Consider the following 11,774-nt stretch of genomic DNA (forward strand, 5'->3'; position numbering starts at 1 on the left):
CCTTGAAACAGGCCATAGCAGATATCTGGCATGGTTCAATTCCTATTGTCTCACTGTGTTTACCCTCAATATTGACATAGTCATTAACTAAATGGTTATGAACAACACTTAAAAATGGGCTTGAAAGTTTTTTTGAAGATAATCCCCTCAGATGGATCCATTTAACTGACCCACTGTTTCAACCATAACAAAGTAGTTATTTATATATTCAAAAATTAATAAGTCACTTGGTTCCAAATTATTTTCCATGTACAAACATGTCCGCTCATCTGAATGCCTTTTGCTTGGACAATGTTCAAGCATTAAATTCAAAATATGGTGGAGTTTGTTGTCAAGCCTTATTCAGCAGACTATTGATAGCAACCATTAAAAAAGCAGGCAGATTGCTGTGCCTGCCTGATCCTGCAACAGACAAACTTTCCATCTAATTTCATCAGTCTCCCAGAAACACAAATATTAGTAAGGTTTGTGGCTTGATTTTGCCTTTGAGACCAGTCAACCCATCTTAGTCTATTATTTCATTTCAAAGCCCTATAGATCCCCAACAGGAGCCTATGAGTTCAACGACCAGCAACAGATTGTTAAGAAGGAATGGAATTCTGGAAAACTTCATTCCTTAACTTTACCTATATTTTTTCAGATGAACCAGTTGTGCTTAATTACAGTTAATTGTGGGTGTTAAATCAGTAAAGATAGCAATATTAATTATAGGTAAAAAGACAGGGCTGAACCAGCATTGAATTAGTATCCAAATACTGAAGGAGAGTAAAATGACATCCAGTAAATAGTTATGTTTGTATTTTAATTCAATTCATTTTAATCTAGGTTAATCCACTATTTAGTCTGTATGTTTAATCAATGTAGCTTGCTTATTTTTAACAGCAGTGTTGCCTTTTAATAACACATTTTAACCCACATTATAGAGGTCTTCTAAATCCATTCTTAGCCTGTTTTTAATCCACTTCAGTTTGACTGTAATCCATTTCCATTTTATTATTATTTTTAATCCATGTTTAAATAATTGGCCTAAATCAGGAATTCAAGAATCATATTATTGCTTCCTGTTGGGGATAACTTTGCAGTGATAGATTTACTGCTTTATTGTCCTTTCTGAAAACTGCAGTAGAGGAAGAATCTGAATTATACACATATCAAAGTAGAGAGACAGTTTTTCTCGGCTGCAAGACTGAGTTTAAGAACATGGGATTCAGAGATTTTTTTCAAGCTAAGCAGTTATGAGTCTGGTTACTGGCTGGCTGGAGATAATGTAGGAAACTTTCTGTCCATTACCTTATTTGATGGAAGAAGGGCAATTTATACATGAATTAAATAACTAGGGAGTTAAACAAGTGAATGGTAATAGTATATTCTGAAATCCTGTTGGTTTTCACTTGCCTTGTATCCAAATATCCAGAATAATGTCAAGCTAATTTTAAGACTTCTTTGATATGGCACGGGAAGGTGTTGTATAATGACTGTGGAACAAACTCACCCTGTTGCTTGCATAACAAGTTGTCACCTAAGTGTGTCTTAAAACAGTTCTGGCATAAGACAAGCAATTGTGAAAATAGAAGATTGTTAAAGAAAAGAGGTGGGAACAAATGTATTCATGTAGGGTGAAAGAGCCAAAATGAATAGTCAAGGAAACAACATCTGGCACAGCAGAACCAAAATGATTGGAGAAATATAATTTCTTTTCTGGGCTAAAAATATTGTTTCAGTGCTGCCTAAAATTCTAGCTTCCAGATAATCAAAGCAGCCAAATGTTCTTTCGAAACAGCACTCTCTTTCTTCTCCTTTTAATTGTAATGATGTAAATATTCTTCCTGTTTGCAAGGAAAGGTCTAAATTTTCTTACACAGTATGAACAATATAGTTGGAGAAAGAAGCCCATGAAGGAAAAAAGAGATAGACATTGTTTACACAATCTGTTTCAACTGCAATGCCATCAAATATACTCTATATACAATTTTCTTTTGTAGAAGGCTACAATGCCAGTTGTTATAGAAGCTAATTGAGAATATGAAAGTGGAGATGCATTTTGAGAACTCATGCATGAAATATTTGCAACCAGATGTTACATTTTTAGAACTTAATAAAGAAAACTATAATATTGTTGCAAAATATCATCATGTTAACCTGTTTCAGCAAAACCATTTTGTGGTACCTGAAAGATAAAAACACTGGGTATTATGGACTTTATTATTCAAAATGAAACAAAGAGATATTATATATGCTGATTAGTTTGCCAATGCAAAAAGTGTATGTATTGCACACTTTACAGCTTTTTGTGAATGGACACTATCAAAAAGTAACAATTACTTTCTTAATCTCCTGTATTTAATTTCCCTTATATTGCACTCTTTCTCTTTCCCTTGTATACAGCAATGAAGGGTGGGGAGAAGAACCACATACAGAACATAAGTACATATACTACTCACAAAAACTTTCAATGCATCCAGTAAAAGAAGTTGCTAACAAAACAATATTTATTTATGCTATTGGTTGTACTCCAACAAGATTCTCAGAAGTTTACAATTGTCCTTGGTGCTCTCTGAGCTTGGTTGTTTTCTTGCAGACATTTCATTACCAAACTAGGCAATATCATCAGTGCTAACACTATATAGTTTGATAATGAAATATCTGCAAGAAAACAATCAAACTTAGAGACCATCAAGGACCCTACAGAACAATTGTAAAGTTCAAACCTGAGCTACAAATATCAGTTACAACTGTTTATTCAAAGAACAATTCACTGAACAATTAAAATATCAAAAAGCAAATAATTATACGACTAAAACCCACAAACACATTATTTCTTGATGAACCTCCTTTGGCATCAATGTGAATTTTCTTATCTGCTTTTCTGAACACCACGAGGAAGGATAGCATATGAAAAAAGGGCTGGGGTTGGGAAGCTTTTTCCAAAGGATTAGAGGCCTAATAAAGAATTGGCTTCTGCACTCCAAAGCTCACATAGCAGTTGATTTTCAAGATCCCTATTTGAGGCATGTAGACCAGTTAAATTGTTTTTGTGAATGGAACAAATTTACAGGAAGCTTTAAATTAATTAAATGACAGCAATAGGAACAGCCTTGCCCAGGAAGAAAGCCCATGACAACAGAATAGACAAAATAACCTCAATGACGGTTTCAGACAATATCCTGGCCTGGTACTTTAACTTGTCCTTTAAACTTTAACTTGTCCTTATGGTAGTCAATGCTCTCATTGCCCAATAAGCAGTACCAATAGTAATATTTAGGTTGTTTTTGTAGTACACGTATTAGCTTTTAATATTCCAACAGAATGTAAAAATATTTTTTGTTCATTATTTAAGGAGGGCAAATAACTGACAGAATTTAAATGTAAAATCAGGATGTCAGTAATTTAATTATAGCTTGCGAAATCGCTGCTGTCAGAAAGAGAAAGAATGTCTAGCTTCGCATCCTTTAATGCTGCCCTTATTTAATTTCTCCTAATGTTACCATATGTTTCCACTGATGGCCTACCCTTTACAGAAGCATCAGAGAAGGAGTCATCTCTCTTGTTGTAGAACGGCGGTAGAGACTGAGATGGACACAGGCTTGACTTTTAACAGGTTTTATTCAATCGAATAAAGGGTTGCCGCGGCTGCCGAGGCTAACTGGCAGTCAGCTGGCAGCAACAGCTGATGCCGTTTGACAGCTCCTTTTATAGCCGGCTGTCAAACGGCATCAACCAATGGGAGCGGTCTCCTGCGCAGGCGGCGGACCGGAGTGAGGACCGCTGTCAGTCTTTGAATACAGTACTCCTTTCCCCTGGCCAGGAGCATGCGTAGTCCTGCAGCCGGGTAGGCCGCCTACGCTCGCGGCCAGATCGCCGTAGTCCTAGGGACTCGCTTGCTGGCAAGGAGTCCCTCGCTTCCAGGGTGTCGCTTGGAGCTCGTCGTTGGCCCTCTGAAGCCCTCGCCCGAGTGTCCGGCTGCTGTCCAGGTAGGTCCCTCCGATCGGCTCGCTGCGGGAATGGCTCAGGGTTCGGCGGGTAGACCGGAACGTCTGGCGGGGAACCGTTCGTGACCGCTGGGTAGACCGGTTCGCTCGGTGGGTAGGCTTCAGCATGCGGCTGGTAGACCGGGACGTCTGTCGGGTAGGCTTCAGCAGATGGCTGGGAGTCAACGGCAGCTCTTTCCCAACGCCTCCTTAACTGGTCGATGTGCCGACGCCATACTCGACCATCTTCCAAGAGGATCCTATAGGACTTGGGCCTGTAATTGAAACTATTTGCCCTGGCATCCATAGAGGGTGCCCTGCATAGTTCCTGGCATAAACCAGGTCTTGCAGAGTGAATTCCCTGGCATGGCTGTCAGAGCCTAGAGGGGTGCCAGGGGCATAATGGGGGTGCAACCTCTCCAGGTGGTCCTAAGGCATCTGCCCATCAATAGTTCTGCAGGGGACTTGTTGGTGGTGGTGCATGGAGTAGAATGCTGGGTGATCAAGTAAGTGGACAGTTTGGAATGCCAATCTGCTTGGTCAAACCTTGCCAAGGCTTCCTTTACAGACCTAACAGCCCTCTCAGCCATCCCATTGCTTGCAGGGTGAAAAGGGGCGTGCCTGATGCCCAGGTTGGCTGCAAAAACCCCAAACTCACAAGAGGTGAACTGGGGGCCATTATCAGATATCAAGGTGTCAGGGATGCCATGCGTGACGAACAATCTGGTCAGGGCTCTTGTGACAGCCAGCATAGTTGTGGAGGGAAGCAAGGCTACATCAATCCATTTAGAGAATGAGTCTACTATGACTAAAAAGATCTGCCCATGCACAGGGCCAGCCAGGTCAACATGCAGCCGGGACCAAGGGGCCCCAGCATCCTCCCATCGAGTTGGAGCAGCTGCTGGTGGTGCTGATCTAGTTGCCTGGCAGGGCTGGCACGTGCTTACCCAGCTGGAGATTCGGGCATCCAGGCCTGGCCACCACACATAGCTGCGGGCCAGAGCCTTCATCCTCACGATGCCAGGGTGGCCTTCGTGTAGGGCTTTTAAAATTGGCTCTTGGAGTGTAGTGGGGATGACCACTCTTGTCCCCCATAGTAAGAAACCCTGTAGTGAAGATAACTCTTGCCTGCGGGGCATGAATTCAGGGGTGTACTGAATTTCAGGCCACCCCCTCCCCACCCAGTCCAGGACTTGGGAGATTACCTTGTCCCTTCTGGAGTGGGCAGCAATATCCTCAGCTGAGACGGGCAGGTTGAGTTCGTTGCAATCAAAAATGGTGTGGATGGGCACGGGGTCTTCTACTGGTGTTGGTAGAGGGCACCTGCTGAGGGCATCTGCATGGCACAGGTTCTTTCCCGGGCGATATACCAGCTTATATGAGTAGGCGGCTAGGAACAAGGTCCATCTGGTCATCCGCGGGGATAGTACCTGTGGGGTTTGCTTGTCTCGTGCTAAAAGGCCTAAAAGTGGTTTGTGATCTGTTATAAGCTCAAAGTAATGACCATAAAGGAATTCGTGGAATTTTTTGACAGCAGCAACTGCTGCTAAGGCTTCCTTATCAATTTGACTATAGTTCCTTTCTGCTGCAGAGAATGTTCTTGAGAAGAAGGCAGTTGGGGCCTCAGAGCCATTTGGCAGCCTATGGCTGAGTACTGCCCCCATGCCAAAGGGGGAAGCGTCTGCAGCTAAAACCAGGGGAAGCTGTTGGTTAAATTGGATTAGTACTGCATTTGAAGTTAGCAGGGATTTGACCGCTTGGAAAGCATTAGCTTCTCTTTGTTCCCAGTGCCAGGGGGCTTTCTTATCTAAAAGTCTATGTAAAGGTTCAGCTATAGAAGACTTGTGCGGAAGGAAAGCTGCGTAGAAATTCAGGAGCCCTAAAAAGGCTTGTAGTTCCGTTTTGTTGGAGGGTGTGGGTGCCTCATGGATGGCCCTGACTTTTGATTCTATAGGATGTATTCCAGAGCCATCAATTTGATAACCTAGGAAGTCCACTTGCTTAGTGGCAATGGTGCACTTGTCTTTTTTGAGTTTTAACCCATGCTGCCTAAAACGGTCAAGAACTGACCTAACCCTAAGTAATAATTGTGTTTTGTTGGTGGCAGAGACCAAAATGTCATCAAAATATGGGACTACACCTGGGAGTCCTTGGAGAATCCTCTCCATAAGGGACTGAAAGATACCAGGGGCCACACTAACTCCAAATTGTAAATGCTTACACCTAAAAGTGCCCCTGTGGGTAACTATTGTTTGCAAATCTGCAGTACGTTTGTCTACAGGAAACTGCTGATATGCTTGAGACATATCTAGCTTTGCGAAAATTGTACCTGGCTCAAAGGAGTGCAGCAGGTGTTGGATTACGGGGACTGGGTAAGCACTAATTTGGAGGAAACGATTGAGGGACGTTTTATAGTCTGCGCAGATTCGCACGCTGCCATCTTTTTTAAGGGGGGTGACTATGGGTGTCTCCCATTTTGCGAAATCTACTTGCTCTAGTACCCCTTGCTTAATTAGCTTATCTAGTTCTGAATCCAATTAGGGCGAATGGCAAAAGGGACTCTGCGAGGTTTTAAATGAATGGGGGTGGCTTGTGGGCCTACATCAAATGAGATAGGGGTACCAGAGTAACACCCCAGCTCATCACTAAAAACATCAGCGTAGTCCCTAAATAGGGTGTCTACTTCAGTATTCACCACAGAGTGAATCCCAGTTACACTAAGGCCAAGAGCAGGGAACCAATCTAGCCCAAGCAAGCTGGGAAGGGCACCATCTACAACCACCAGAGGCAAGTGGCCTCTAAAGTTCTGGAATTGAATTAGGAACTTGCCTTTCCCCAGGACTGGAATGGTCTTTCCCTGATAGTCTCGAAGAGTCAGGTGGCAGTTGAGCAGCTTCTTCTTGGACAGTGTAGGGAGCAGCTTCTTCAGGGTGGCCCACGAGATGATAGAGAGGGCAGACCCGGTGTCCACCTCCATCCGGCAGGGCTTACCTTCTAAAAAGACAAAAATACTTATTTTGTTAGACCCAGGGGTGGTATTGTCTGAGTGGTAACAGGTGTAGCAATCTTCAACTTGCCTTTGGAAGGAGGAAGTGGCTTGAGGTCTTTGTGGGAAGGTTTTTTTAGCTTGGCAAACCCTAGCTATGTGGCCTTTTTTCTGGCAGTTTAGGCAGATGGCATTTCTGAATCTGCATGTTGACCTTAGATGTGCCCCCCCACAGCTCAGACAATTGGGTTGCTGTCTGGTTGTTGGGTTGGTGTTTTTCCTTGGCATCTCTGGAGGGGGTCTTGGTTGTCTGAGATGGTTTACGTCAAGCGGTTCCTCCTCTAGGGAAACCTCATCGAAGTGAATGGTAGAGCTTCCTTGCTTTATGGGGTTCCCCTGAATCTCAGCTGCTGACAGCTCAGATAGCTCAGCAGCCTGAGCTTCTTCTATGGCTAAGGCTAGGGTTAAGTCCTTTTTTGCTAGTAAACGCCTCTGTAGCTTTAGGTCTCTAACCCCTCCTACAATTTGGTCAAGCAGCATGTCTTCCAGGTAATCTCTAAAACCACAGTATATGGCAGTTGATCTTAAGGCTGCCATATACTGACTAACGGTTTCCCCCTCAGCCTGAACTCTCCTTCTAAAAGCCAGTCTCCTAGCTATTTGAGAGGGCTTGGGGGAGTAGTGGTTAGACAGGATTCCCTGCAACTCCTCCCAGGGAATAGCCTTCACAGAGCGCGGGGATACTAATGAGGAGGCTGTATCAAAAACAGCAGCTCCACAGAAGCTCAGAAAATAGGATCTTTTCCTCAGGTCGGTGGCTTCTGTCAGGTCAATCGCGTTTAGGAAACACTCGAACCGGTTCATATATGACTCCCATGTTTCGCCCGTCGGCTGGAATGGAGGGAATGTCGGGTTTGAACCCATCTTGAAATGGCAGCGTCAGTTTCCTCAGCTGAGGGAGCTTTAAATTCGCGCTTTTAGAAAAGTGCTTACGGCTGCGCCTGTCAGGTGGCGTCTGACTCCTCAGCTGGGGAGTTTGAACTTCGCGCTCGTGGAGAGCCTCAGCGGCGGTAACGTTATTCAGCTCTCAGCGGCTTCGGCTCTTTTTGACAGTGACTGTACTCAGCTGTCTTCGCCTGGTTGTCTCTTCGTCTCTTATCGTATCCCACCCTCGCCAGTGTTGTAGAGCGGCGGTAGAGACTGAGACGGACACAGGCTTGACTTTTAACAGGCTTTATTCAATCGAATAAAGGGTTGCCGTGGCTGCCGAGGCTAACTGGCAGTCAGCTGGCGGCAACAGCTGATGCCGTTTGACAGCTCCTTTTATAGCCGGCTGTCAAATGGCATCAACCAATGGGAGCGGTCGGCGCTCCCGTGCAGGCGGCGGACTGGAGTGAGCACCGCCGTCAGTCTTTGAACACAGCATCTCCTGAAACAGGTCCCCATTGCTGAAAGAAGAGGATAAGATTGTCAGTTACCTCATGCATGTAAAGTCCTCACTTAGGGGCCACAATTGGGGTGGGTTTCTACAGGTTCTGTCCACCTCTGTAGAACCAGTTGCTCCAAAGAACAGCAGACATAGAACTGGTTCTATGTCTGCTGCTGTTGTGGCCCACCCGCCTGCCCGGGCTCTTATCTGACCTTTATTTCCTGCTTTTTCAACTGCAGCTGCTTTGCGCGACACAGCTGCAGTTGAAAAAGCAGGAAGAAAAGGGCTTTTCCAACTGCTGCGCACTTGCACGCAATGCTGCTCAGCTGTCTGGGAAGCTCAGCAAGCTGTAAATTGCACTCGCGCGACTCGCGCATGCGCATGTGACGCTAATAGACAGAACCGGTAGTTATACTAGTCGGATCCCATCCCTGGGCCACAACCAGGACTGGCAACTCTGTTGCTCAGTGCCATGGTCGCTAAGTGAAAAATCACTTATGGGCTTATAGCATTGCTTCCCATTTGGTCATTAAGTGAATCACTGCAGCTGTTCAGTGACACATCATGTGACAGGAAGTTTTTCTTTCTCTTTTTTTTGTAAAAAGTTTTTTATTTTTTAAATTTTATACATCTTTCATGTGAGCAACATGTTTCCAGATTATGACAGTTGTACATAGTCATATTTCATTTCCATTAATCTTATATAATAGCTCATATTATTATCCATTTCATTCATTTTAAAATAAATTTGCAATTAATATTTCAGTTCATTAATTCAATATCAATATCATTTCATCCATACATAAGTTTTCAATTCTTTATCCCCCATTATTTCCATATTCAGCTTACCACCTATTTTATTTTACATTACACATCATTATTGTCCTTAATTTTCTCTAAGCCGATATATAATAAACAATCTAAAAAGAGTAAAAATATAATAAAACCAATATATTCAAGATCCACATGGTATTTTCCATTCACCTCTTTAATCATAATAAAATATTCTCGTTATACAATTCTAATATCCATTAAATAATCAACTGTATATATAGTCAACTATATATACCCCCTCCAGTAAATCACTAAAATAACTTCTTAATATCTCTCACTTTATCTTCACTTTACTTATAATCATTAATAATCATATTTTTTAAATTCATTTCCATTCCCTTATTTTAATCCTCAAAGAAAAGGGTTCATAACAATACGTTTTATATACAGTTCATATTCATACATACATATGTAATTATACATTCCTAAGGTATTTCCCAACAACTTTTAAACTAAATACCAATATATATTTCATGTGATAGCCCCCTTATAGAATCCCTAACCCTTATCTCTGAATTTTTTGGCTTTGTTATTTCTTTTAATTTTAGCCAACTTACCCTTTTCTAAATTTTCCTGATCTTCCTTCTTTCCTTCTAACATTTAGCCCATCTTCTCCCCCCACCCTTTCCTGGTCTCTTTTTTGAAGTTTCTTCTTGTATAATTTTTTCTTCTTTTGTTTAATCCTGGGAGCGTTTTCTCTTTTATTTATTGACTCTGTCATCAATGTCATAGTTTTAATTTCTTGTTCTTCATGTCTATCTGAGCCTCTTTGTTCTTCCTTTAACTCTGCCTCACTGGAATTTCTTTGTTCTTCTGCCTTCGCCATTATTTTCTTTTCCATATTTCCAATAATTCCCTTCTTTCTTTCAGCATTTCTCTTACAGTTTGCAATTCCAACTTGAAGTCTTTGCTTATTTCTTCCATTTTTTTATAATCAGTTAAATTATTAATATTCAAAGTCTTTTATTGCAATCCTTGCCAAAAGTCTCCTTTTATCTTTGTTTCTCTTATTAATCCTTCTGTCTCTTTCACAATCAACACCCAACAGTCCCAGGAAATTGTATTTGTATATCCTCTTAGTAGAGTTTCTCCCTGTTTTCATTTCTTTTTTAAATTTCCAGGGTTCTTATTATTTTATTTATCTTTTGTTTCATAACAGTTATGAGTCCAGTAAATTTCCATAAAATTTTGTAGGAAAAAAGAAGTATTTGACCATTTGATGGCGCTCTGTATCACTTTCCACTTTTCAAAGTTCTTTCTTTTTTCTTTTAATTATGTTAAACATTAATTTCCAATCATTTCCATGATTAATTTTCTTAATAATAACCAATTCCAGGCAAATCCAGCATTTTATCCAATGCCTAATTAATGCCAATTTATATCATTCAAAATTTAGTCTCTAATTTCATTGTAACTTTTTATACTCCAATTTTGTTTACCTTGTATTTTCCTCTTATTTTCTGTTCACCACTATGATACTCTTGCACGAGGGAACTTTCTTTCTACTTCTCAGGGTTGTTAAGAAAAAATTCAGTTCTGGACTTCTGGTTTGAGTCTCTTCGCTGACAGACCGAAACCACGATCGTGCACAGTTTCGATCTGTGCTTGCTGCTGGAGTGCCCCGAGCCAGCTGGTTTTGGGGCTAAGCCACCCCATAGAGGTTGTGAAGAGGGGGGAGATTGCCAGCAGGGTTGAGGAGAGCTGCATCTCTCCTCCTCAGCTGGCCATTACTCCCTTTCCCGAAGGCGGTTGCAGTGGTGGTCAGAAATGGCCACCTCAAGGAAGAACTCGACTGGAAAAGAATGTGCAGGAGGAAGATAAGAAGAGAAAGTTTTGGTTGACCAGGTTAAACCATAAAAGCAACAATGTAAGGTACCCTGGCGGTTTGAAGGGCTTTGGCAACAGACAGGAATCTGCAATCGTGCGCAGTTTCTGTCTGGGCTCGCCGCTGGAGCACCCTGAGCCAGCTGGTTTTGGGGCTAAGCCACCCCATAGAGGTGGTGAAGAAGGGGGAGACTGCCAGCAGGGTCGAGGAGACCCGTATCTCTCCTCCTCAGCTGGCCAAACTCCCTTCCTTGAAGGCGGTAGGAGCAGCGGTCAGAAATGGCCGCCTCAAAGAAGAACTCAACCAGAAAAGAAAGTGCAGGAGGAAGATAAGAAGTGAAAGTTTTGGCTGACCGGGTTAAGATGAAAAAACAACAATTGAGGTACCCTGGAATTTAAATTTTACAAAATATAACATCGCTCCCAAAAAAGGTCAGAAGCAGTGAAAGAAAGTGAAAAGGGAAAGTTTTTTTTTTTCTTCTCTCTCCTTCCTTACATTGACAACTAAAAAATTGGAATAAGAAATCAGAAAAATACGCTTTGGCATCAATAGGAAATTAAGCTGAAAATATAACTAAATGCCAAAGGGACAATAAAGATTTCTGGACATTAAAAACTTTTTCTTTTATAAGCAGGAAGGGAGAGGACAAGAATAAGGGAAGGATCTGGAAGAGGGAGGAGCCTGCCTGGACTTCAAAAGAATCTAAAGTAAAATCTCTATAAGACTTCTAAA

The 11,774-nt window shown here is 42.2% G+C and overlaps 1 protein-coding gene across 1 annotated transcript; it reads right to left on the reverse strand.

Annotated features, from left to right (window-relative positions):
* Nucleotides 1-6,285: 6,285 nt before the first annotated feature.
* LOC148132839 (uncharacterized) lies at nucleotides 6,286-7,900 on the reverse strand. Its single transcript, XM_087966737.1, has one exon. The coding sequence runs from the start codon at nucleotides 7,876-7,878 to the stop codon at nucleotides 6,490-6,492; it is 1,389 nt and encodes a 462-aa protein (XP_087822863.1). The 5' UTR covers nucleotides 7,879-7,900; the 3' UTR covers nucleotides 6,286-6,489.
* Between the last annotated feature and the right edge of the window lie 3,874 nt (nucleotides 7,901-11,774).

Source organism: Notechis scutatus, chromosome 1 (assembly GCF_049901735.1).
Source record: "Notechis scutatus isolate UNSWTSFEM ecotype Mainland chromosome 1, rNotScu1.2, whole genome shotgun sequence".
Classification (NCBI taxonomy): Eukaryota; Metazoa; Chordata; class Lepidosauria; order Squamata; family Elapidae; genus Notechis; species Notechis scutatus.